Source organism: Platalea leucorodia (genome assembly GCF_965183815.1).
Source record: "Platalea leucorodia genome assembly, chromosome: 5".
Taxonomy (NCBI): domain Eukaryota; kingdom Metazoa; phylum Chordata; class Aves; order Pelecaniformes; family Threskiornithidae; genus Platalea; species Platalea leucorodia.
Genome location: NC_138827.1, coordinates 88374974 through 88401722, shown reverse-complemented (window position 1 = coordinate 88401722; position 26749 = coordinate 88374974). Strand labels below are relative to the sequence as shown.

General features: G+C 41.4%; 1 protein-coding gene across 2 annotated transcripts; it reads right to left on the bottom strand.

Moving 5' to 3' along the window:
* On the bottom strand, positions 1 to 26749 carry RALB (RAS like proto-oncogene B). Of its 2 annotated transcripts, none has more exons than XM_082312404.1 (5): positions 26633 to 26749; positions 8449 to 8605; positions 7079 to 7287; positions 4091 to 4268; positions 1 to 1934 (listed from the first exon to the last, which is right to left on the bottom strand). In XM_082312404.1, the coding sequence occupies exons 2-5, from the start codon at positions 8560 to 8562 to the stop codon at positions 1815 to 1817; spliced, it is 621 nt and encodes a 206-aa protein (XP_082168530.1). In that variant the 5' UTR covers positions 8563 to 8605; positions 26633 to 26749; the 3' UTR covers positions 1 to 1814. The 2 variants fall into 2 exon arrangements, with proteins under 2 accessions (XP_082168530.1, XP_082168531.1); XM_082312405.1 differs by lacking the exon at positions 26633 to 26749 and adding an exon at positions 17627 to 17710.

The window sequence follows — 26749 nt, the reverse complement described above, 5'->3', positions numbered from 1 at the left end:
TGAAGATTACAGCACCTTTTATTTAGTACAGTTTCCCCAATCCAATGAGTTGCCTGACAAGTTGAACTAGTTATGGAAGACAATGAGTTTGCGATAAGTCCCTGTGAAACCTCAGAGCAACAGAGGTTCTGGTATCTAACACATCTTACTTTTTTCAAAGTTCAGAAGTGGAATGCACACGAGCAATCTAGTACATGTTAAAAATGTTTTTCAACCTCAAATTACAATACTAAGTACTGAACAGTTTCACTACTCCTTCACCTCAAAAAGTATTTGTTAATTTAGTGCTGCAGTGTGCTTCATCAAACAGCCACATAGCGTATTCCTTTCACCAAGTAACTGTTTTAAGCATCTGATTAACAAGCAAGATACAGTCACTACTTTAAGTCTCTCTACTCCCTCAAAACAGAAGATAGCCATAATTCATTAAGAGACTCCCCAATCAGAAGAGGCAGTTACTTTCCACAACAGTGACAGAAGTATTTTTTGGCAACTGCACTTAAACCACATCAGAAAGCTCAGTTCAGTCAGCTGATAAGAGGACCTGCTAAGTACTGACTTTTCTTCTATTTCTAGGCTGGTTTTTGTGGATCAATACATGACCACCATTGCATAACTGACAACAAAACTCAACATGCATCTCCATGTGCTAGGTTGCTGTGCATCAGAAACAGTACATATAAAATTAACAGTGAGTAACAGACATGGCAACTGCTTAACTTCATTTGCTTTTTGACACCATACAACTCACTAGCCAGCTAATCATTGAGAGGTAGCACATATGCCTCACCTATTCCAAGCCATGATTGTGTGATGTGACCCATCCTTACTCAAAGTTTTCATCTTCAGCAAGACAAGACACAGATGCAGATGTTCTCACTTTTCCAACATGATCACAAGTGTTCCAATACAAACAAAACCAAAGAAATAAACACTTTGATTTTCACTATTCCAGTACCAGGGAGAGGAAGGATTATGGATGTAGAGTGAGTGTAATTGAATCTAGCCACGATACATGGAAGAAACCCAGGACAGCATTTCAAGGAGATGGTGATATTATGCCTTTTGAAAAAAGGTTTACAGTCATTTTCTCACCCCATACCACTAATTTAAGGATGAGAAGACAGACCAGTGGGGAATGCATCTAGCCAGTATTTAAATATCAACTTTTGCATTGCCTAAATAGTCTGAATTGAGTCCATAGGCTTGATTCATGAATGCTGTATTGACTAAACAGAACATGGAATAAAGTTTGTTCCGAGCTGACTCTCAAGTGTCAGTTGCTATTTCTTACATGGAGTGTGGAGAGGAAGCCAGGGGGTTTCAATGTAAGAAATATCAGTGACAACTAACGGAAGATGGAGACTCAAACCCTTTACCAGATGTCATCTAGCTTCTCTGCAGCTTGCAACATCAAGGAGGGCAGCAGTGGAAAAAAGATGTTTGAACCTGAACAGCTGTGCTTGTTAAGGCCAGTAGAGGTTCAAGAGAAACATATTCAGAGAAACATTAGAGTAACCTAGGAAGTTAATATGAAAGTACTTTGTATAACCAAGCAGAAGGATTGTAGTTCTGAAACTGTTTCTAGTTTTGAAAGACACTGGGAAGACAGAGCCTATTTTAGTTTAAGTAGGCATAGGTTTTGTTGGATACCAGAAATGGTTTCAAAGTTCTGTTTTCACATTTTGAAGGTGTGATATGCAAAGCGAAAGATAAGGGAGTCAATACAGACTTCCTTTCATGAATCCAGCCCTATATCCTTAGTGGTATCTTATCCATGCCACCTGTAGATAGATATTTACAGTTCCCAAGCATCACAGTAAGCAACATCTTTCTTTAAAGCTTTTCTTGTTCTTGCCACTTTTCTTGCCATTCTTGTCTTTGTTTTCTGACATTTTCTTTGCTCTGATTTCTCTCATTAAATCAAAGAATACCTAGGAGGGAAAAATAAAGAAAAATTAAACAAGATCTACCACCAGAAAGCAGATAAAAACTACTGTATTCAGCAGCAAGTAAAGATGTAGCACCACACTGTACCTAATGCAGCAGAAGTGAGTCTAGACATAGATCCCAGTGACAGACTCAACATCAGAATTACATAGCATGTCAAGCAGTGGCAAGAAGTAGGACAATCTTACCTGGCTACCAAATCATTCAACAGCTCCCTTTTAAGAGCTTTTTATTGAATATCAGTCTTGCACAAAAGTAGCATTCAGAGTTCACGAGAACATTTGTCTGTGCCTAACAAACATTTCCCGGCAAATGACTCTTGTTAACTATGCAAAGCATTTAGTCCAGTCCTTTCCATGTAGTTACAAGCACACTCTGCTGGGTAGTATTCTGCCTGTTTTACAGTTAAAAAGCTGCAGCATTCAAGTGACAGTGTCAGGCACAGAAAGTTCTCAGACCGTGTTATAAGAAAGATTCAGAGAAAGTCGTTACACTGATGTTTCCTCCGAAATTCTAGCAGATTTCACCCCATACGCCTGATGTCTAAGTACATACACCTCAGATGCAATAGTTGTTTTACTGTAGAGAGTTATTGGGAAAAAATATTTTTAGGATCACAGAACAAGAGCTTAGTGTCACTCTATAGAGTTAGACTTTTTTTTTAAATGGGGAACTACATAGGTCTGATACTTGGAAACAAGACCACTCTACTGATCAGAAATACAATAGTTTATCATTCAACACCCTCTTAAGTTTTTTTTTTATTCTTGTACAGTGTCAATGCACAATCACAGTGGCTGATAACTTGTCTTAACATACACAAAACAGTGTTTATATAGAGGATAGCCAGCATGTCACGTGAGCCAGCTAGAGGAGAGCTACGAGAGCAAGTCTAGAACACCATGCTAGTACACTCCAGACACAGCTACATTGCTGTTAATCCCAACTGATCAGAAAGCTAGTCTAAGTATAAAACAGGATAGGCATTTGCTAGTCACATGAGACAGCTCATAGGCAAAAGCAAGTCTAGGTATTCATGTTTTACTATATCACCCAGTTTATACTATCCGATAGTCTGACTTCCTAGTAACATTCCACAAGTCAGAATGGTTCTTTACCAAATTTAAACTATGCTATGTCCTTTATAACCAAAAGTTCTCAATTCAAGAGTTTCATATACACTGTTTTAGCCAAGAATGAGAGAAATTCAGTTCCTGATAGGTAATTTATGCACCAGCCACATTTCCATTAATAACCTAATATAGACTAGAAGAACAGAAAGCTGTCTACAAGAACTTGGAGCATAACTAGCTGCAAATGTTCTTTGTCCGAAGAGAAAGCTGCTTACAACTTGTAATCTTTAAACAAATGCAAACTACCAAGCCACACCTTTGGAGTCCTTAGGGGGCCGAACACTAATTTCAGACCATCTTCTGTGGATTGGTGAAGTAAAAAGGCACCCTCTTCTTCAAGAAACCCCCACTACACACAGAATGAAGGGGAGGCTTGAAATTGATTTTTCCCTACTGGGCAAACACTCCATAGTCATAACTCATGGGTCTTCTGGAATAACCCACCACCACTGTTTATGCAAGAAACCAGCAGCAGAAACATGCTGAGAATGACTGTCCTAGACCAGCATGGAGAAGTCAAAACAGGACAGGGACATAGCAAGAAGAGTTCTCATCACAATTCAAAGTAGTTTTGGCAGAAAACAAAAATGAAATCTTTAACATTAGCCACACCATATGTAGCTTTGTAGGGAAGGGGGAACAATTTATAAGTGTCTATAGCTTGCCATTTATTGCTGTTATAACAATAGGACACAGCCTATAAACAAAATAACATACTTTAGGGAATCCTTAAACCCATTTACCCAAGGTATATGGGAAAGCTATTGGTTCAGGTACAAACAGTTAAAACAAGACAATAGCATTAACTTGTACCAGGTCTCTGGCTCCTCTAAGCTAGGTATTTGCTTAAGTGTACACATTCCAGTAAGTTCATTTATTTCTGATACTCTAGGCTTTCAGAAGCCCAACTGTGGATTTGCTTTTGTCCCAGCAGTAGTCAAGAATTAAGACACTCAGCTACTAAACAAGTAGTAACAATCTAATTGAGCAGGTGTCATTTGTCTTACCTTATCTACATTCGCTCTAGTTTTAGCGGAGGTTTCTACATACTGCACACCCCACTCTTCTGCCTTACTTCTAGCCTCTTCTACAGGCACTTGTCTGCGCTCTTCCAAGTCAGATTTGTTTCCCACTACCAGTAAAGGGATTTTATCCTCTTCAGCCTTCACACGCAGAATCTGTTCCCTAATGCATCAGGTATTCAAAACAGAGATATCTGTGTTAGTAGTAGCAACAAAACCCCCATCCTTATCAGGAGTGGATCAAGTGGTCTGCACATTAGTGTTTACAACAGTATTTACCAGTACATTTCCCAACAGTTGAACACACTTTAAAAATTACTCCAAGTTTAACATACTAATGCTATGGGCTTCACACTAATAAAAACCTCACAGTTCCAGGAAAGCTATTTTACCATTTAGTAAGTTTACTACCCAGGCTCTAATAAAGAAGAGCTGTATGGCTGAAGAGCAACTCACAACAGGAGTTCACATCTGAATGAGGAAAAGAGTACAAGTGCCACGTTCATCAAGTTTTGCCTTGGCATTCAGTCACCATCTTCAATTTCCAGTCTACGTCCTACTTCAATATAGGTCTGGGCAACATCAAGACCTTGGCAAGGCAGTAGGTTGGGAACAGCGTAAAGTAGCTGGCAGAGATCATTCTTAATGGACTACCTAAACTTTACACAAAGGAGAGAGTTACTAAATAGTGCTGAATTAAAATGCTAGCCACCTTCCTCCTTCAAAGACTCCAAGAAAATATTTCAACCATCAGCATTAACCTAGCTATCCTTTGTCATTCTAAAAAGGACCCATCGGCATCCAGGAAAGGAGACAGAGTGATGCTGCAGGTCAGTCTCAAAGTCTGTGCTATTTTTGGAGTAAAACATGGGTTGAAACCAGATGGACACATGCTGCTGTTCATCTAGGACTCTCGAAGAACTGTACCAGTCTACAGTTATTTTTAGATTGCTTCATTTTGTTATGAACAAGAGCCAAACTAGACATGAGCATAGTGCTACAACCCCTCATCCCACTGAGTTACCACACTACTTCAGATGCTTGCACTTTCCATCCACAAAATAACTGAATGTCTGTAGAGTACATGAGAATCTAAAACAGTGTTAACACTGAAGCAGACATTCTACTGCTGCATTCAACTGTACCTTCACACATTTTCAGATTACAGAGGCACTTAAAGCAAACACTAAATGCATAGCATCAGCAGGAGAGCTAGGTTTAAAGACAAGCCCATAGCTCATTCAGTATTCAACTTTTTCATAGTTGAAGAATTCTGGAAGTTACAGGATCAATACCACCAATCTGTAGTTTAGCCTGTGATGGCAGTGACTCATACTATCCATTCCTCCCATCCTTCCTAGGGAAGAGTTTTCCAAGGAGCTGATTTTTACATGTCAGCCCAACTAAATATTCCATTTAACTATTTTCACTATTTATTTACTTCTGACCCATTGAAAAGTAGGAGACTCTCCATGTCAAAGCTTTTGGGTCCTTCTTGCTTGTCTTTACAGCTAGCATTGCTTTTTCATTGTTTCTTGTCCTGGAATCTTGAACCAACACACAGTTTACCTAGTTACAGAAGTCTGACAAAAACACAAACTGCCAAGATAAACACTCTTACTCCTTTTCATCCAAAGCCTTGAGTTTAACCTTATATTTCTTTTAAGCACACAAGCCAAAACCCAAGCTGAGTACTTCCAAGTGTCTCATTTTCCTCCCATTTTTTGAATGGTATCTGACACTTCCCCCATCTTACACTAGGAACAGTTCAAGTACTCAGTTTTGCAGTCCTACAACAGTTCAACTGTTTATCTCCTTTAAGTGCTCCAGTTAGAGCCAAGTGAGCAGAACAGCTCTGCTTGCGTGCCCCACAACTATCAGCCTCCTGAAGTCTAGCAAAGTCACACAAGTACTATGTGACAAAGGAACAATATTTTTATACCTCTTAAAAGATTATGCCATCTCCTACTACTGTTGGAACAGTATAATGCATTAAGAACCTGGACCAAAGTCCTAGAGTACAAGGGGAGTTTGCCATAGCTTTAAGAAAACCCTAGAAATAGGTGTCCACCTTGGCACCAGCACTGGCATTAACAATTAGTATTGTTAACCTCATACCACTGAAGCAAAGTGAACATAAGCCAGACTGATAAAGAGCTTTTATTCTGGCAAACATAAGGAACTCCTAACACTTGCCCTATGTTTTGGCAAGTTTTACTTCAAGTTGTACAGCTGTCCTAGGGAATCTCTGGATTACCTTCTACACTGAGGCAATAGCTATTATCAAAGAAGAGTTAGAACACTTGCCCTGAAGAACCTGGCTACATGAGTTCTGAGACCAAAACAATGGATTAAACCCCTTGTTTTTCTTTTACACTACACAAGCAGTTTCTGTGCTCAGTCTGGTGCTGATTTTTACATTAGAACTGCTAATCCCAAGAACAAAAATGGAAGCATTTACTACTACTGTGTATCTTTCTAGGAATACATCTGCCTACAATAGTACTGCTTGGCTGCCAACCCCTGTTTGGCACCAATCCATACCTGAGCATGGAGGCTAATCCTTCCTTTCCTTAGAGCACCTGCTTCTAGCAGTAAGCAATACAGTGTCTGAAACCTGGCCAAAAGGCAGACTTAATTCCAGAAGTATTGCTCTAAGATAATTAAACTTCACATCCATAAAGACTGAAAATTGGCTTGAATATGTTTTACGAGTCCAAGAATCTGTTACTTGCCTGAAGTTGCTGCTGGCATAATGTACTCATAAGTTGAACGCATGAAGTCAGCCAGAGCCAGAGGCTGGATACCATGGTTTAAGTTACCAGTTACTGAGAGCTAAATGGTTGGGTTGCCACTTTTATTGATCAAATGGTAATGGACAAAAAAACCCCTACAGCCCTTTATCCTAAGAAGAGTTGTCAAAGCAACATAGGAACCAGATATTTCCCCCTGCCTGAGAGAGAAACTACTTACCGAAACTCTGCTGTTGCTGTAAAGGATTCATGCTCTGTTATTGAGAAGACTAGAAGAAATCCTTCCCCACTGCGGAAATAGTTATCTCTGATAGCTGCATAATCCTCCTGTCCTGCTGTATCCAGAATGTCTATCTGAACTTCTTCACCATCCAGAACTACTTTCTTTCTGTAGCTGTCAGCCTTAGTAGGTTCATAGTCTTCTACAAACTGAAGAAGACAAGACAGGGATTAGTGTTTAGAATTACTGTCAAATGGTCTCAGTATTTGTACATATCCATTCTCTTGTCACTAAAGTGACATTTAAATTCCTCCAAACCTTCTCATAATTCAGTCAGCTACTAAGTTCCACCACTTTTAGTTTTACTATAAAAGGCAAATTATTTAAGCACTTCATACATCAAAGAGCCAGTCTGCCTAGTCAAGAGAAACAGTCTTGCTACGTGAAACACTGTTCAGCAATTTCACCACAATTTAAGGGACAAAGATACAGTATAAACTACCAGCAACCTGGTGGCATTATCTAGATTTCCCACTTCAAAAGGCATGTTAGTGTACTTCAGGTATAGTTATCTAAAGCTTCAAGAGGTGTAGATGACAGCATCCAGCTGTTGAACATGAAAACCCACTCCACGATCACACAGGCACATACTTCAGTCCATTCAATATTGATCAGACCCACAAAGCCACTGCCAGTTCAACTTGTAGTTCTGTGCTGGCAGCACACATCCAACATAGCCTCTTTACCTTTCCACCTCCTTTCTCTCAGCCTCAAAGTACAAAAAAAGGCTGTGCCATGAGCCTGATTAATCACACTGGCCTTCACTAATGCCTATGCCACCTGTTCAGATATTCACAACACACATTATGTGTGGACAGCCTACAGATAAATATAACTTCTGAACTACAGGATCATGTATATTCCTTCACATACTAGTCTGGATTGTCTGATCTAGCTTCCAGTATGGAAGAATTCATGCTATGAACATGCCTACTTCATCATCCAGCTCAGAATGAGCTAGAATGCTTACTTCTGACTTCAACCTTAACTGGCCTAAAAGAAACTGCAACAAAATTAAGTACAATGCCAACCAGTAACAGCCTCTATTAAGACAAGACAGCCTCTCAGAACAAGCACATTCACATTCTGCATGACTTTTGAAGACTGTTCTTTCACCAGTAAGCTTTATTTTTGTTACCCTTAGCCAAAGATGTTCCCAGAGGGCACCTTCCCAGATTCCTACATTCTTCTCCTGCCAGTCAGGTCATCAGGTCTTTTGCTACTTACATTTAGTTCCCTTGTCCCACTAAAAAAGTTTAGCAAGCTGTATCCAGTGGTGTTCTAGAGAAGCTGAACCAAAAGCTGCTTACCTCATCATACATAAATTGAAGAGTGAGTGCAGATTTGCCCACACCTCCACTGCCAACCATAATTACTTTATGGAGGGCCAAGGAACTCTGGTTCTTGCTCTTGCTGGCAGCCATTGTCCTGCTTGCCACAGATGAAGTGCCAGGCAATCAGTCAGATCTGCAGACAGGAGAAACACAGTCACCATCCATGACATTGGTGACATCAGGTCATAGCATGCAGGTAAAGCATCTCACTAGCACTGAAAGACCAGATTAAAACCCTGCCCAGCAAGCCTGAAGAACGGGTCATTTCAATGCACTGGGAAGCAAACCATGTCACTGACATCTACAGTATGAGTATGAACAAGGTATTAGAACAAATATCTTCTATTTGTGACAACAATACCATTAATAAAAGTGCCAAAGGTTTCTCAAAGGAGCTACTAGCTGAACAAGCTGTTCTTATTTGTAAACCTATCCTACATGACTGCTATCTAGAGCAGTTTCCAAAGAAAAAAAAAACCAAACACTTTCTCAAACAACATGAAATTAAGTGTTTTTATTGTTCTTGTTATAAGGCTTTACACCTTTCTAAAATATTTCTTTAATGTTGATGCAGCTTAGTTTCAACCTGGAAGCAGAGCTATACCTTAGATCTGCTTACAGGTAGAAAGATGACTTTTGATCTCCTCTCTATATAGGCTAAGAAAAAAGACATACACAGTAAATTCTGGCAGGAACAAGTTGCAAAAGCTTCCAGCAGAAAGTCTTATGACATGGTATTAGCATTTATTTTATACTCTTCCTGCCTTTTGATACTGCAAATCTATCTGCTTTTGAAAAAAAGCAAAATCCTGCTTTACTGCAAGAAATTCTCAGTTCCTATTCTTCTCCTGATGTTGCAAAGCCATAAAAGAGTAAGCTTCAATAAACAAGCATAGTTAACAAGCCTTTGTTTGTGTGTCATGAAAACTGAGTAATTAATTGCTGGAGACCTCTTAAAAATAGTACTGCTATTTTTTAAGAGTAGCTGGACACAGTAGTTGTGACAGAAACACAACCATCAGCTGCCACACTCTGATTAGCACAGATCAGCAGCTCTAAGAACAGCACACTGGGGACAAAAGCAGAAGTGACCGATACAAAAGGAGTGTGTCACCAGTCAGGATTCCCACACGGGGGGGCAGGGAAGAGATGTATACTCCAAATGCATGATGACTAAAGGGAGATGCTAGGCTAGCAACACTTTTGTCATCACAGCAGGGCAACTTAGGGGCCCAGCTGTTCATATCCTGGTAGAGTGCTGTAAGGAGAACAGCAGACCATTCAAGAAAGTGGCTATACCAGCCTTGATTTATAGCAGTGCCCATTATTCCAGAAGCACAGAAGGAACAAGCCTACCAGGAGTCTCAGATTTGCCTGGACATGATTACTCTAGAAAGATACTGGAATGCCACACCACACCATCAAGTTCTACTGGATGGAAGTAAAAGGCCTACAGTAGAAGTTAGAGCACACTGCATTGGAAAAACCTTCAGGATAACTAGCTGCCCTACACAAAATTAACTAGGGACTAAGGGATTGTCAACCTACAAACGCACCATAGAATTAATTAGCCTGGGAAGGACCTTTGGATGTTGCTCAGTCCAAAGCTCTCCCTTAAAGCAGTTTGCTCCAAGCAATCCAGTTTACATGCCCTGCGTTTTGAGGTTGACAATTCCATGACCAGCCTGGGCAACCTGCCCTGGGGTACAGCAATTGTGAAGATTCTTTCCCCCTTGTCTGACTATGTTCTGAAAAGCAACAAATCAAACTGAGTTCTCATTGACTACCACATACAAGAACAAACATGACAAAAAAAAAAAAATCAAGAATTGCCCTCAGGACTGCATTTTCAAACATCTTGAGCAGCAGTATTTTTCCATGCAGAGTATTTTACTCACACCTGTTTGCTACACACATTTGGTACAGTAATGCAAATTAATCATCTTCAAGCATTCATTCTGGGATAAACACTGGTAAGTGAAGACAGATAATTTCCTCTAGTAATCTTCTATATTATGTTACACATCAGCTCCCTCATCCAGGACACTCCTTAGTACAGAAACAGAATGAGACAATTCCTACTTTACAGAGATTCTCTCTGTACAGCACAAACACACATTTGTGTTGGGGACAGTGAATTTGGCCATCTCTCACCCCAGAGATTCCAAACCAGAAGAGGACTGCAAGCTTGATTTTTAGTTCTTAGTCACCAGAGACATGAGGGGAAGAGAACAGAGCTCCCTGCCAGGGTAGTATGGAAAAACTGGGAGAAAACACAACAGGTAGCATCTGAACTTCAAAAGTTGTTGCTGAAAGGCTTTCTTTGCTTATGGTCCACATGTTCTACAGATGATAAACTAGAATTCAGCTTGCTTGGACATAGACACCCAAGGCTACAGACTGACCACACAATGAGATAGTCTGAGGACTTTAAGCATTCCAATAATAACACAGCTTGCTCCTAAGTTGTAAAAAAGTTTATTTTGTCCTAGGTCAAGAATAGTCTGACTTCAACAGTAGTAGATAAGCCGCTTTCTGGAGAAGCCAAGTGGCTCTTAACAACTTTTCAGTGTAATTGTGACTGGTTTTAAACTTGAGCATTCTTTTAACAAGCGTCCTAAGGTTGTTGTAACTGCTGTGTTATCTAACACAAAGCTTTCAAGTTGAACATTTTTCTGGCAACACAAACTTAGTGCTGCTGCCTAAGTTGCCCTAAGTCCACTGTGCTATGTAACTGCAATAAAAAGATTATTTAATAACAGCCAAGAGAGAAGATAGCAACTTTCCCCCTCCTGTCAATACAGATAACACACCTTTACCTGGTCATGTTAAAGGAATAGCTGCCTTTTAGGCAAAATAGCTGACCACTTTGATCCAGTACAAGCTTGTCATAGAGGTAAGTGGAGAGAATATTTAAATCCTTCCTTCTCCATCCCACCTCAACACCAGCCAGTAGAAACTGCAAGGTCAGCCTTCATGCACAGTATTACCTGACTTGTAACTAAAGTATAATATTAAACAAAACCCATCCAATAGCATACAAATTTACAGTTTGATTGCATCTAAAGCCAGCCCAGCTCTTAATGGCCAAGGTACTTGTCTCTCCCTGCAGAGCTGTTACAAGTGCCACTCGAATCTTTTAGAGTATCAATACTACATGAACTCTGAAGGAGGGAGTCTGCTCACAACACAACCCCTATGCTGTATGCCCTCAGTGAAATCCCAGAAGCTTCACACAAGGCATCTCTTCTTTGGTGGCAACAGAGGGAGCATGGCCCCCAGAGCAGCCAGGCAGTACAGAACAAGGCAAGGCTGCAGCAGTGTGGCACAGGATTAACACAGGCAGCATCAGTGCAGAAGTACCAGTGTTTATAAAAAGGCTAATAGCACATCACTGGTTCAGAAAGGGGCACAGTGAGATTTTAATAGGAATACTCTAATAAAAGAGAAGTCATTGGAGCCAACTGTTTGTTTACCTGTATTTCCACCTCTGCAGCCCAAGAAACAGTTTACACACTATGGTTCAAAACTCACATCTAACAGCTCCTTGAGGTTAAAAAAAAAATCAGTTAACACAAGTGGAAGGTCTCTCCTCAGTCACCTCTGAGTAGGCAAGGCTGAATTTTCATGCCATTCTGTAGATTAAGCATCCTTGACGCAGAGAAGACACTGACATTAACTCATCTGTTCCTTACAGAAAACGAAGTCTTGGGAAATCCAACCACCTCTCAAAAAAGTAGCAGTGTCTAGAAGAACCTGTGACAACTGCAGTTACTTTTAAAACATTACTACATTCCCTTGAACTGAAGGAAATTGAAACTTAAGACTCTTGGCCTTAATACATCTGTTGAAGAGGCCGCTCTGAATAAGTGTCCAGACAAGCCACCTAATTCTATGATAAGTATTCCCTCCCCTCCCACATTGTTCTTTACTTGCTGGGAAGTAAACTGTACCCAGACAAGATTTACCCTCCTCTGACAGGAACAGAAGTAATCCAGTCAATGGCAGTCAGTCAATCCACTTAATTTCAATCTGTCATCCTGCCCTCAGGTTTAATGACACCATGTTGAACTTTGTGTGGTAAGTGTCATAAACTGTAAAAAACCCTTCTGAAAGATTTGGGAGGGCGTGGGTGGGTGGTGTCCTCTGGTTACAGCTTATCCTGCTTCAGAATCAAGTGCTAGAGAGCGCCCAGGTCAGAGCATAAACTTTTTCAGGCAGCCTTTCATCTTTCAGATATTAGAAGTAATTACCTGCTTCATCTGCTTTAAAAGATGAGGGTTAAGCCATTGACTTGATAACTATGGATTTTTTTTTTTATAATGGGTTACACAAAGCCATATGCACAATAGGAGCTTTGTGGTGCTAGTGAAAGATCATAGGATCATTTAGGTTCAAAAAGACCTTTAAGATCATCAAGTCTAACCATTAATGCTCTTCAGACCAAGAAGTGAAGGTTACACCAACAGACAGGTTGACCACATGAAGCACAGCAAGATCTACAAATCAAACCACAGTGGTTGCTAAAAAGCTGTTTTGATTTAGACTTCTGAAAATCTGTACTTGGCCACAGGACTAATCAAACCATGTCACCCTCAATATAAGCAGCATAACCCTAAGCTCACCAACTATTTCAGCCTTCCCTTGTCTTACCTGTCTAGATTATAACTTCTCCAGGTTAACTAAGGCCTCCTGCTGTAGAGAAACCCGCACAATGTTGTGTCATTCTTGGCTGGACCCTTGAAACTGAGCACTTCAAGGCATTTGTTTATTAACAGCTTCATAAACTCCAAACTTAAGCATCAGTTTGCCAGTTTCTCCACCCTCTCCTCAGCCTAAACAGTTTAACTGTTCAGAACATTGTTAACAAACAGGAATAGTTTACCTAATGCCAAGATGCAGAGACTATTACTGAATAACTACACATATTCCAAACCAGATTGCACTTTACATCCCTTTGTACTTCACCTGCATTAAGACTCCACAGTTGTACAGTCACTTAAAGAAAGGAAAGAGCACTTGTTGCTTCGCAAGAAAGGAACACATTTTGCTACAGCCCATGCGAATATATAGAAAAAAAAACATGAGAAACTTCACTAAGTCTACCTGCTTTCCAGTAAATATTCTGTTACTATAATAAAAAAATTCTAGACCCTTCCAAAGGCTTCAATTGGAATTACTTCTAGTTCTTCCAATTCAGTTTGAGATTTAAAACCAAAATAAAGCTCTAAGCTCAAAATTGCTGAGATCAGCCCTTGTTCTCTCACTGTGCAGCTGATATCTTTGGACATTTCTTTTCATTGCTATCCTGCCACTGAAAGCAGCCATTCTTTAGATTTTAAAATGGGATTCTAGAAAACCTTAGCCCAATAGCTTGACAGAGGAGCTTTGTTAAACCCTTCAGATACCTACTTTTAAAGGAAAATCTGGGTATTCAACCTATTAAAGACTTATATATGATGTCATCAAAAGCAAGCACAGAAAGGACAAGGTTTTGCAACAGTATTTTAGTGATCCTCATTTATCAGAATACGAATTAGAGGCTTTGAGGTGTTTGGTTCTGTGATATGCACACAAGAATGCAGTCACAGAAATTCCCTGGATCACAAAACTAATTAACAATCTCACTGAGCTATGAACTGTAAGAGCTCCTCAGCTGTTCTGAGGTTATCCAGAAAATATTTAAGTACTGAAATTCCATTAGTTTTCAATGGACTGTAAATGCTCCAACTGGTAATTCAACTATAAAAAAACAGTTCATTTGAGATTAAGTGGCATGTTTAATGCTATTGAGAATTTTAGGATATGCAGGCTAAAAATAAAAATGCTACTCTATCTTCTTTTGCTGTGCTAATATCTTACCTCTTGGCATGTCTCCAGTTATTGGTTTTCAAGCTAAACAGAGATTATGATGTGTTTGGCAGAATTCCTGCTTGGGATATCCATGTCGCCTTCCCCATGTACCGCTGGGTTTTTCTACCTTCTCAGTTGTGGCTAAAGATTTTTCTGGGCCATGCTTAATCAGATCAGGGAATTCATTCAGCTTGAGATGTCTTGCAGAGCAGGTTGGGGCAGCAGTTTCACTGCCCCCATTTATATCACCCAATGCTGCTATCACCATCCTCTCCCTGGGTCCCCTCTCCCTTGCCCCTGGCTGTTCAAGTCCATCTCCTCCTGTAGCAAAGCCATTCAGCATGGTGACTGGGTCTGCCAGTCAGATCAGCAAGGCCACATGCCTCAGTGCCAGCGCTGATGTGAGGGAAGAAAAACAGTTTGTACAACTGAGACCAAAGAAGACAGAACTACAGCAGCCGAAAGGTTACTTATATTGCTGCAGAAACAGGGAAGTTCCCCGATCCTGTTCAAGCTAAGCTCCTTAGACATGTGTGCTGGTGCAGCCAACACCCTGCTGCAGTGTCCAGGCTGAGCACTAGAGTGAAACCCAAGCCTGAGATTTACTTTTCGTAATCAGGCATTTTCTCTCTCTGTGCAAGATCTTGCAGTTGCAAAGATAAGAGCACTGGACAAGAAACTAGAAATGCATTTGGAAAACTTAATACTCTCTAACATCAGAAGGAAAAGTAAGAATTTAGGGCAAGAAACTACCTTACTCTGTATGCATAAAGGGTGTACTCTTTATAGACTGTACCCTTGTTGGAAGAAGTGGCAACAGCCATACACCCAAATGTTACAGGAAAAACTGCAGAATGAATACATTTACTTGATGCACTGAAGGTTACAAGCTTACATTACACTAGTTTCAATCAATTAGAATGAGTTACTAATCCCTCCCAAAACCCAGAATTATATCTACATTTAAAGACATTGGCTGTCACAGCTACTCTCTAGCAGCAGCTATAAGTGACACTGCTAGTTAACAGGCACAAGAAGTAAGCCCAAGACAAGTAAGTTTGCAATGTCACAGCAGTTTAAGGTTAAACCAGAACCTAAAGCCAGACCATGATTATTCCCTGTCTCCTACAAGGCTGGGGAAAGGAAAAACACAGGTTCAAGAACAGTTTTACTTCAGGAATTATATTTCACCAAATTAATCTGATGGGAGTGTTAGCTTCCAGATGACGACTGCAGCCTGCATGATTAACTTGCACTGCAGGAGAGTCCTTAAGACTTGCATATCTGGAGCATACCATATGCAATATAAAAGCAGTATTTTTAGTTTACTTGTGATCAGGAGTCTTCCCTACATGCACACACAAGGAAGCAAGCATTCCACACCAGGACCCAGAAATCACACTAAGATAGTCTAACACTATCAATAGCATCAGACATCCAGCCACTGGACACCAGCCAGTTAAGATTAAGAATTCCTACTAGTGATCCTAAGTCTTCATACCATATCTTACTTTTCACTACTCCACACATTTGCATGCAAATGTAATCTTCAGAAGCTCTCCTCTTAGATTAAAATTGTTTAATAAGATCAAGTGATCTTTACAAGAGTGGACTCACTATACAAAGACTTGGAGTATTTTTCTGACACATGCAGTTACGTAAAATAAGATCATGAAGAACAGGAGACTCCCAAATGCATTGCTACTTTAACTGATCATTACCCTAGCAACCTACAGTCTAGCATACTGTTGGTTGCAAAAGGTTATAGCTAGACTTGGACAACCCCACCTTTTAAGGCTAGCTTCAGATCTGGGTCACCAGAATAGTGATCTGTTGTGACTATGGAATACCTGTATATATTCAGTACATTGCCCCTCTACCATCCTTGCCAAGCACAGCCCAACTCTGCTTATGAGTTTTCAGACAGATGCATCATTATAGCTTAGAAAGAAAATCTGACAGCAGCAGGCATTTACTTGCTAGATAAAATTCTTAAATATATGCCCTCTCACATCACTCAGTAGAGGACCACTCTAGATTATTCATTACAAATAATTAGACAATATCTTACATGTTAGCAGTAATTTCAAGGTAATAACCTTCCTTAGAATGTTGTTGATGTTAAAGGAAAACTGGAACCAAATCCTACCCAAGTCTGCAGCAAGGTTGCATATTTGAACACAGCCTTCAAAGATTTAGTCACAGGAAGAACTCAGTCTGGTCAGTTTGAGCATCAGAAGAGTAGCAGTTTAAAGCAACCCTTTAAACTAAAGTCAGGTCTTATGCTGAACTGAAATACAGGCAAATGCATATATATCACTGTTCCTAAGGGACTTAAATATCTGGTATTTTTTTAGAATTCCCTTAGAGTGGAAGAAAAATAGCTGAGCAACTTGTTTCTGATCAGTAGCTAGGTGAAGAAGAAAGGATTGCCCTTAAATAGTACTTTTAAGGCACTGCAGCATCCGCCCCCCAAATAATCACTTACATCTATGTTTGACTAAATAGACTAAATAAGGTTGCAAAGGTCATGATATAAAGTTTATACTCTTATCAGCCAGGTAACAACTGTATCAAGAGATTATCATTGCACGTAGGCATCCCAACACAGTACTGTTCTGCAATACTGCAGTCACACGCAGTCCATAAAGCCTTGCAAGTCATCTTAATTAGAGCTTGAATACAGACACTAGAATGCAAGCTTTACTTCTCCTATTTCATTTTGGTCTTGGAATGTCTTTACACAGATGTGTATAAAATGCCCATTTCATTACAATTATTCTATTTTTGTCACAGGCACAGAGTGTTTAGGTAGGCATCTCCATTTCCCAGCCCAATAAAACAGTGCCTGTTTTTCCCCCCCTTACTCTTTATAAATACAAAGACCATTCAACCAACGAAGGGAGGAATCACAGAAGGCAGCATTAAAGAGACTATTAGAATAAGAGGACAGTTACACAAAAGCCTTCCCAATTTACTGCCAAGCTAAGCCTATGCTATGATACCAAGTTGATTCCTGCTTAAAGAAAACACACAGCTCATCTCAAAATTGAGCCAAGTAAGTGGAACTGCAGCTACTTGGTTGTGCAGTAATGCATTTGCACAACTGCAATTTGCTAGTCACTTACATAAGTGAATCTAAGCAGACAGACGACACTAAGCCAAGTATGTTTGTACTAAATTCATGTATGTTAAATGCATACAAAGCATTGGAAACACCTGCAAGAACAGGAGCTAATGGTTGTCTCCACTGCTGTTCCACTTCATCTACTGAACCATACTATCCACAAGGTGAACTCACCTAGGATATGATGCATGAAAATAGTCCACAGAGTGCTGTACCCCTGCAGTCAGTAGGGGAGTCATCTCTACCCAGATTTCCTCACGGAGGAAGGAGGTACACTGGCAGTTTCCCCTACAGGATTCCTTATAGATCCTAACGGGGATCAGAAAAAACAGACAGTGTAATGCTGGGAAAGCTGTCAATACTCCAGCATGCATCAAGGGAGAATACCATAAAAATCTGTGTCAGTAAGTCAACTGTGACATTGCTCACTTTGTATTCACGCTGCTACAATGTCAAAAAACGCAACTCATGACTCTACCAAGGCACAGAGAGACCTAACATGATACTGTGCCCTCAGATCATCATCACTATTTGGAAGCTTGAATTTCTGTCCTGGATGCAGCATCAGCTCCAGTGACACTGATGAACACATTAGGAAGAGAAGACAGCAACAAGGCAGAGAGATCTAGAATTACCCCTCCTGATAAGTAGCCAAGCAGTTTTGTCCCTGCAACATTGCCAGTGAGAACAGTCATCCTTTTAGAGCAGTAAGGAACTTGCACAACAGGCATCTTTGAGGATTAAGAGGCTGCCACGCTTGAGAACTTTTGCAAAACAATTTAAAGCACTGTTTATAGAATAGTCTGCCTTTTAGAGCTGGGTTACTCTGTTCATTTTTGCACCCTAAACTAATCAAAGTGAAAGCATCCCTTTAAGTCTACAGAAGCTGTGCAGCAACTAGGGCCATGTTTAGTAGGTTTCTTGCCTGTTCTGGTCTCTAAAGGCTTTTGACATCATTGTCTACAGATGGTGTGCACCTTTGATATTAACAACATGGTAGAACTGCAGTTTTGATGTTACACCTGGCCTTTTAGATTCTAATAGTAGCCTTGCATCCTGCTTGATTCATTGAGTGCAACCCACCAGCTCTGCCATGTTATTGTAGCATCCTGTCACATAGGTATCTGTCCCATGTCAACAGCAAAGTAAATACAAAACATGCTGTTTTCCTTCCCTAACCAGCAGCATCACTTCTTTTCACCAGAAGAGACAGCAGGTGCATCAGGCTCACAAGCATTACACATACCCCCAGTGGGGGCATGCAGCGCCACCCTAAAATGAAGTTCCTCCTGAGAATTGAGGTCCCTCAGGGAAGGTCCCAGTCCATCACAGTCCCCGTAAACTCTTGCACAAAAGGTTTAGTATTTAGATAAAGGTAGTTACAGGTCAATGCGATACCGTTATTAATACTTCAAATTGCCTTACTGTTTCACAGATGGCACACAGAAGCATCATAGTTATATAGTTTTATAGGGGAAAAAATAAGAAACCACCATCCCTTTTTCCATATTACTCAGTGCTGAGCAACTAGCAGATTGTACATAGCACCAAGCAGAATACACTCTTTATTTCAACAAGATAGCGTTACCTGAAGTGGAAGTCATAAGACACTAGTGCCATTACAGCTAAAAACACTTCTGTAGAGAGATACCCATCCAGACTTCAAGTACCTTCAAGAAGCCTCAAGGTCTAGCATTAATGCCCAGAAGACACATTGCAGACAGGATATAGGAGAAAAGGATCTACCACACTGCTCTTATCCTAGCAAGAACTTGCTAGGAAACCTGACAGAAATCTTCTACAAGCACAAAGACTGAGTTAATACCATTAATCAGTATTACTATGCTAAGAGTCTGTCACTGTGGTGGTAACTGTCTGCTTGCTCAATTACTTAGGGTGAATTATTGCACCATTTCTCACACGGGAGAATTAGGCTCATACCAGGAAAATAACACTCAAGCAACAGAGTTGTACAACAGCCTCACTCCCATTGACTTGCAAAGCATATTTCAACTGTTGTTTTTTGAAAGCTCATGAACGCAGGACCATGCTCGTCTTCAATACACAGCATACATCAAGTCCACCAAACCACTCCTAAGAGATAATGACATGCTTCAGATGGTTAATCTAATACCAATTTTTAATCAGATCTCTGGGAATATAACAAATACAACAGACAAGCCAAATATCTCAGTTTACGCAGTGTCTTAAGTGGCACACTAGAGTTCAAAATAACCTAAGATTCAAATCCTACATCAGTATGAGGTTACAGCATGGTTTCAGTTCTTACTTCAGTGGATAACCTGCAGCTATATAATCCACAAGGAAGTTGCCACTAACATTCATCTAGCAAATTCCAACGAATACCAATTCAGTCATAAGCATGCTACAGAGTCGCAGGATTTAATTCTTCGGCTGTTATGAAGTGTTACCCAGACAAGTCTCCTCCTCTCCCACTCCCGATCCTTGAGCTGTTAGAGCCAGCCCATTGGTCTTGCAAATATGGCACAAGACACTGCAGACAGGCCACGAGCTACTACCACTGCCTGCCCTTCCCCCCCCAAGATGGATCTCACTAGGTCACACTGTCTTCAGTTTCCCCAGCGAGCTGGATGCCTGGAATAAATGAGGAGCCCAAATACTATTTAGTTTGGCTTGGGTACTAGCAGCAGATGCAACTGTCTCTGCCCATACAATTACACTCCTTGCTCCTAAACTGAAGTTAGCATCTCATGTTCACACCTCCATTTGGGGAAATGTAAGCCAGTGTTGTGCTCGCATTTGGTGGAGGTAGGTGAGTAATAAACCCCTACTCAGAGCTTACTCTTAACCATGGAGTCCCACCACCCCAGGGGCACTGGGAAATCATCTCCCTGTAGCCTCTGAAAGTACTTTCACTATTTTAAGCAATTAACTGAAGGGTTCACAGATGTACACTGCGAGTCCCTAAGCTCCCTCAATCAGGCACACCACACAAGTGCCAAGCACTGAACCTTTTCCCCATCTTTCAGTCAATGCATTTGCATCACATAAAGCAACAATAGTGACATTTAGCACTTCAGAAAATTACTAGTTATCCATAATTCAGCTGCTGCATTAAGTCACCTTTAAACAGATTTCTTCACTCTGGTTTCCCCAATCAGGAAGAGTGAATACGACACCAAGGTATTCAGCACATAAAAAGAAGCTACCTTTCTAATGGACTAAGAACAGATGTTTTAAATTAGAGGCATGTAGTTTTCCAGTCTACTATATTCACATACTTTATCTCAAAGCCAAAAGCAGTATTTTTGTCTTTAAATAGAAACTGGATTATTACACCAGTACAGGGGTCACAATGCAATTTCAGTATCCCTACTCCAAGTGTAAAGTTAATAAAACTAAAAAGCTGTGGAGAGTTTCCCTTATGGGAGAAGTGTTATCCTTGGTCTCCCTCATGGAGAATGCTCTGCCTACCACTATAAAAGCATTTACAGCCAAACACATGCTCTCCAACCACAGAGCCTCCAGAGTGCTGTATAAGGAAGAGTGGCACGATACAACATGCTTGTTGATAACTCTGGTTTTGGGTGTCAGACTTAACTCAGAACCACTTGACTTTAACACAGAGAAATCAGGACACATTTAGTTCAGGACACTTCCCTTTGTGACCTAGCAAGCGACCAGTCACATGAAAATACAGAACCAATGCAGAATATAAACTACACATTTATCCTTGTGTGCTCTTTTGAGACATTTCCTCTCTCCACAGAGCACATTACCAGAATAAAAACAACCTACAATTCTGATACACAGCCAGCTCATCTCAGCTCTCACACCTTTCCTGGGAAATCAGCACAACAGGGTGCTTCTGTACACTAATGCATGCGGCACAGGGAACAAACAGGAGATGTTGGGGTCTGTGTGTAGCTGCAGGGACCATAACCTCACTAGGATCACAGAGATGAGCTGGGATACCTCTCACGGTTAGAGCACTGCAGTGGATGGCTACAGGCTCTTTAGGACAGACAGGCCAGGAAGGCAAGGCAGGAGAGTTGGCTTTCCCATGAGAAAAGCAGGAATGTATGAAGTTCTACCTAGGGATGGATGATGAACCAGTTTATGGGTCAGGATTAGCACAGTCAGCAGGAGGGCTGGATGAGACAGTCTCCAAAAGTGTCTTCCAGCCTCAGCAACTCTACGATTCAAGTCTGTGCCCCAGCAATAGAGTTACTACAATCTTATTTATAGGGAGTCTTTGGAAGTTGAAGGCCTATTTGACAACTTATACAAGTAGTACAGCACAGCTAAAAAGCTTACAGCAAGTCCTTCATGAGTAACACTTAGAAACCCTAATATTTATTTACGAGAGTATAATAGGAGGCATGCTCATCAGATGGTAGCTACAATTAGAAGACAGTTGTGAATACTTAAGGAAAGGGAGTTGGACAAGATCACTGTTTGATCCTTCTTTTACAAGCTAAACAAAAGATAAAGATGTACAGTATCACCACCAGTCATGGTCTGTCTAATAATTTTTTGAAGTAGTTTCCTTCCATTACAGCTTCAAAACAGATTCAACCCATAAAGCCTACTTTGATTTTAGTTTGCCTTATAAGACAAACTTAAAAGTAAATTCTCAATGAGCTTGCAGAATTTTTTAAAAAATTGCTTCCTAAAATGTGTTTTGAAAATGAGAAAGTAGAATGAGAAATAGCACCAGTTTCAAGCACACATTCCTGTATTTTGAAAGACCATCTCCTTAAATTGCTTGGCTAGTCTGTTTTATGATACGGTAGATAAAAGCAGAAGGCTGCCATAAAAGTCAGTCAGTGACTACACTAATGAGAATTCCTTACCTACCCAAAATGGGATCTCACAGTAAGCCAAGAACACTAAATAGCAGAAGAGTATCATCATGGCAAGGAGTTTCTTACCGCAGCAGCAGTTTAGTGGAAAGGCTGTATCAGAGATCACTACATACTTTAGAATTAGTTCATTCTAATCAGGGAGCAGCCTCCCCAGTTAGCAAAACTACCTCTTTTCTGGAAAGCTGAGGCAACTGGCATATACCTTGATCTAAAAATACTTCACTCATTAAACGTCTGCTTTAGTGTGCTGCCCAAGACAGTGCCCTGCTGAGCAGGGTAGCACTAACCTTACAAACCAACTCCTTTAAAAAAAGCCACTTCAGTGTTCTGCAACATGAAGTCTAGAGTTCAGGTAGCTCCTACAATTAAACTTTTAAAGTTTTGTCATGTTTTGAGTATAATCCTATCTATAAGGTGGGATTTTTTTGTTTGTTTTTTTAAAACCTGTGATTTAGGCCACTAGCTTGCAAAAAAAAGCTGTCATCAGTATTAACTCTAAATTGGAAACGTTCTTTAACATAGCCATCTACATGAACAAAACCATACCCAAAGTTGGGGCTGAGTCTAGGTTTCCAGTACTCTTCTGAAAAATGGTCTTTTTCACTACTAAGATATATACAGAAAGAGCTAGAAACCAGAGAAATCACAGTACCTGCTTAACTCAGCATGTTCTCGGCTTTCCAGTTCTACGCTTTGACTTCAGATTAGTTCTGCCACATTCCAAGTTTAAGAAGAACATATTTAAAACTCCAGTTTCATTGCACTTTTAGTGGCCTGAAATGTTTCATACTAATCACATCAACTGACAGTAACACTAATTCACAAAGTAACAGTTGACAGGATTAAGGCTTTAACAAATGCTTATAATCCCAGGAACAATTTTTCAGTCTTTGACTTGTGATCCTGCAAAGATTCCTAGTCAGGACTGCATTTCCATTAAGTCTCATACTCCTGTTATGAACCATTATTTGCTCTTTTCTCAGCCACTTCAGGAAGCATTAGGAAGACTATGGGCTCAAGATCCCATATAAAACAGTTGAGAGTGACTGCTCTAAGCAAGCACTTTGTCACCATAAAGATTCAAGCAGCTACTTACACCGCAGCCTAAATAACATTCTCACATTACATGACTTCATGACTCTCATTCTGACAGGTCTTGAAAAACACATTTGCACATCTCAAGCACAAGAGACAAAACAGATCCTCTAATAGTACTATTAAAGCAGTATTTGGAAGAACATGAAGAGACAAAGCATGAGTTATATAGACTTATCTTGCTTAAATGACAAGATGACTTGATATTTCTGGGGCAGGCATGGATGAAAGTTGCTTAGTCCTGTTTAATGGGCTAAAAGGAGCTATCAACAAAGTGATTGCTCTTTGGCAGCTATTAACAAGTCCTTTTGTTAACAAGTACTCTGCTCCATAGCCTCTTACCAAGAGCCAGATATCAACCGTATCATAGAACAAAAGCAACAAAATTGATGACTACCACTAGGAGAGTGAAACAGCCGAGATTGGTCACTGACCTTGCCACTCCATGCAATAGCAGGTAACAAGCAATGGAACCTTATCACCACTGCTTGACGGTGGTGCAGAATAGTTACCAGAGACATGGGGGTTAGAGGGTGGAGGAAGAGACAAAACCTAAAGAACTGAAGGTTTTTAATCAGCAGGATAGTACTTCCAAGCCAAGACAGAAAGAGCTTGAGAATACAGTTGCTATCTAACCTGGTTGATAATTAGGACCAGCACCTTTCATAAGTCAATCATGCAAAAGTTACTTGAAGTCAGGCACACAGGGTGTGAAAAGCAGCAAGCACACAAGACCCACATTTATCTACCTCTATGGCCTCCCCAGCCACTGCCTTTCACTCAATCTCCTCAAGACCACTATTCCCATCCTGAGCTGTTTGCTCCAGGCACAAGACACCCGCTGACCTTAGGCACTGTTTGTCTATCTTGATACTACTATGCACTTGCATTCCCATGAGTACTTACTGCCTGCACAGCTGTTCTGAGAAACAGGCTCCTTCAGTACCTCTGCTAAGAGAGGCCATTAATTCAGATGAATTCATTGTGTAATAGAAAGCAATTCACTTAATCAGTAGTCAGTCACATGGAGTTTGAATATAGTTAATAAGAAATTATCAAGTTAAACTTAAAGTGCAAGTATCCACTGCATGGAAAGTGAACAGAGTTTACAAAGCAACAGGACAAGAATAAACTACAAACCAGATTCCCAAATCATGATGTTAGGGCTTGTTCTGCTACATCACTTGGCCACCTCTGCTCTGTTCACAGGACAGTTCTGCTGCTTTGTGAAGCCTGGACCCCAACACTTCCCAGAGAAGCAAGCCATTTTATCCAGCATTTGATCAAATAACAGTTGGTGCTTAATCAGTTAAGCTGCAGCTGAAAAAACTTAAAGCCTGAAAGAGGCATTAGATTGCAGAATCTATATATCGTTCCAGATTTCAGCATACACATCCAAGTTCTCTATGCAGTGTCCCATCATTAGTGCCTTGATTTGATCAAAGTGTCTCAACTGCTCTCCCTCCAGATATCCAGTACCACTGCACTGACAATTAGAGACAAGTTTGAGAGTTTTAAAGGGTGACCAAGAAAGGGTATTGTCTGGTCAGATTAAGCTTTCAGTTAAGAGTTTTTGTAAAGCATTCCAACTAAATCTTTAAACTAGACATTCCTCTGCAGCATATACATAACACCAGTGAAAATAGGTCAGCTGCACTTTTCTCCAGGCATGCAAAACAGAATCAAGTTGGTCTACCCCAGAAGAGGTGTACAACAAAATTCAATACTAAAAAATCTAATATAGGAAACTTATTTACAGGAGTAGTCTGAAAGTTCTGTTCCTTAAATAAAATATTTAATACAGGAAGTAAATGAAAAACTTTTACCATGGTAAGTAAATATCATCTGATCATATGCAAAAATCTACGTTCAGTGTACAGGGGACAGAAGTGATTAAAGCAGTAGATAAAACTATTTTAACAACTCTATAAGTGAATAAGCTGTAAAGATGCTATTGCCAAGTAAGATTGAGCTATCGCTATTAAATTCTCTACAATAAAGTTTTTTTTTCAGCCTTCAAGCAAATCACTTGCAAGAACCACAAGTCTGTCTCCCAGTTGTTAGCTCCTTCTCTCAGCTTTGGTAAACTCCCCCTGCCCCCAGGCTGAAGTTAAGGCATCTAAAAGAGACAGCTTTTCCTGAAAATCATTTCTCTGAAGACGTCCTTGAACAGACAGGCACCTCCCTCCCCCTCACAAGAGAAACAAGGATCTCGGAACTAGAGAAGTAATGTTTGGACAGTTCAACGTGCAAAAAGCTACCCAGACTGCAGACTTAAACTTTGAAAAAGGCGAGGCTGGTCCTAGCGCAGGAACAGTCTCCCGGCTCCCTTTCCCCCATGAAGATACCCAGGGGTAGTCAAGAGTAAGTCCCTGGTTCTAGGATCAGAACTGATTCAACAGGCCTCCAGCAGCCGTCGAGGAAGCATGTCTGGGCTGCTCTGTCTCACAACCGCTCCCTGCCCTTCTCCAGGTAAGGTCACACTCAGGCACCACCTTTCTCCTCCCCCAAGATCTACACTGCTAAGGCTGGAGGAAGAATAAATAGCAGCAAAGAGAGAGAACCCGGCCAGATAAAACAAGATCCCTCAGAAACTTCTGGTTCAGCTGAGATCGATAGCATCTCAAACCCTCCGTTTATCTCGCACAGATGACTCGTTATCACTTATCCCAGGGAAGGCAAAGAAGCCTGCACAGGAGGAACTGACTCTCAAGGCCAGCTTCTCCTTGCCCTTTCCCTCCCCGAGCCCCACTTGTAGCTACAAGCCACAGCACCCACCCCGCTCCGGTGACTCCCCCTCAGCCCCAACGCCGCCGGGACGCGGCAGAAGTGGCCGAACCCACGGGAAGGGGGCTGCAGCGCAGCCGAGCCGAGCCTCCCGCGCCGGCTCCCACGCAGGCCCAGGGACACACGCGAGGCGCCGCTTCCCCCACCTCCCTCCTCACCCCCAAAGCCTCCCGACGGCCGGGGAGCCGCGTCCCGGGGGAGGGGGAGCCGCCGGGCTCTCCTCGCCCCGCACCCCCGACTGTCACCTCCCCGCCCTCTGCACAGGAAGGGGACGAGGGGCTCCGCCACATCCCGCGGGCCCAGGCCCGCTCAGGCCGCGGCCGCGACCCGGCGGCCCCCGCCTTCCCCCTTACCGAGGGAGCGGGGCCGGGACAGCCGAACTCCCCGCCACCCCGACGCGAGCGGCGGGGCCCGGGGTCTCTCCGAGGCACCCCCCGCTCCCTCTCACCTGGGGGCTAGGACCCGGCTCGGCGCTGCGGCTCCAGCCCGGCGCCCGGCTCCACTTTAACCGCCGCCGCCGCCGCCCCCCGCGCTCTCATTGGGGTGCCGCCGCCCGCGCGCCCCC

Coding starts and splice junctions, on each gene's coding strand:
- RALB (XM_082312404.1), bottom strand. CDS start 8,562: ATGGCTGCCAGCAAGAGCAAGAACCAGAGTTCCTTGGCCCTCCATAAA. Junction 7,288..8,448: donor TTCAATTTATGTATGATGAG/GTAAGCAGCTTT, acceptor TGTCTTCTTCAG/TTTGTAGAAGACTATGAACC. Junction 1,935..4,090: donor CTAGAGCGAATGTAGATAAG/GTAAGACAAATG, acceptor TTTCCCTCCTAG/GTATTCTTTGATTTAATGAG.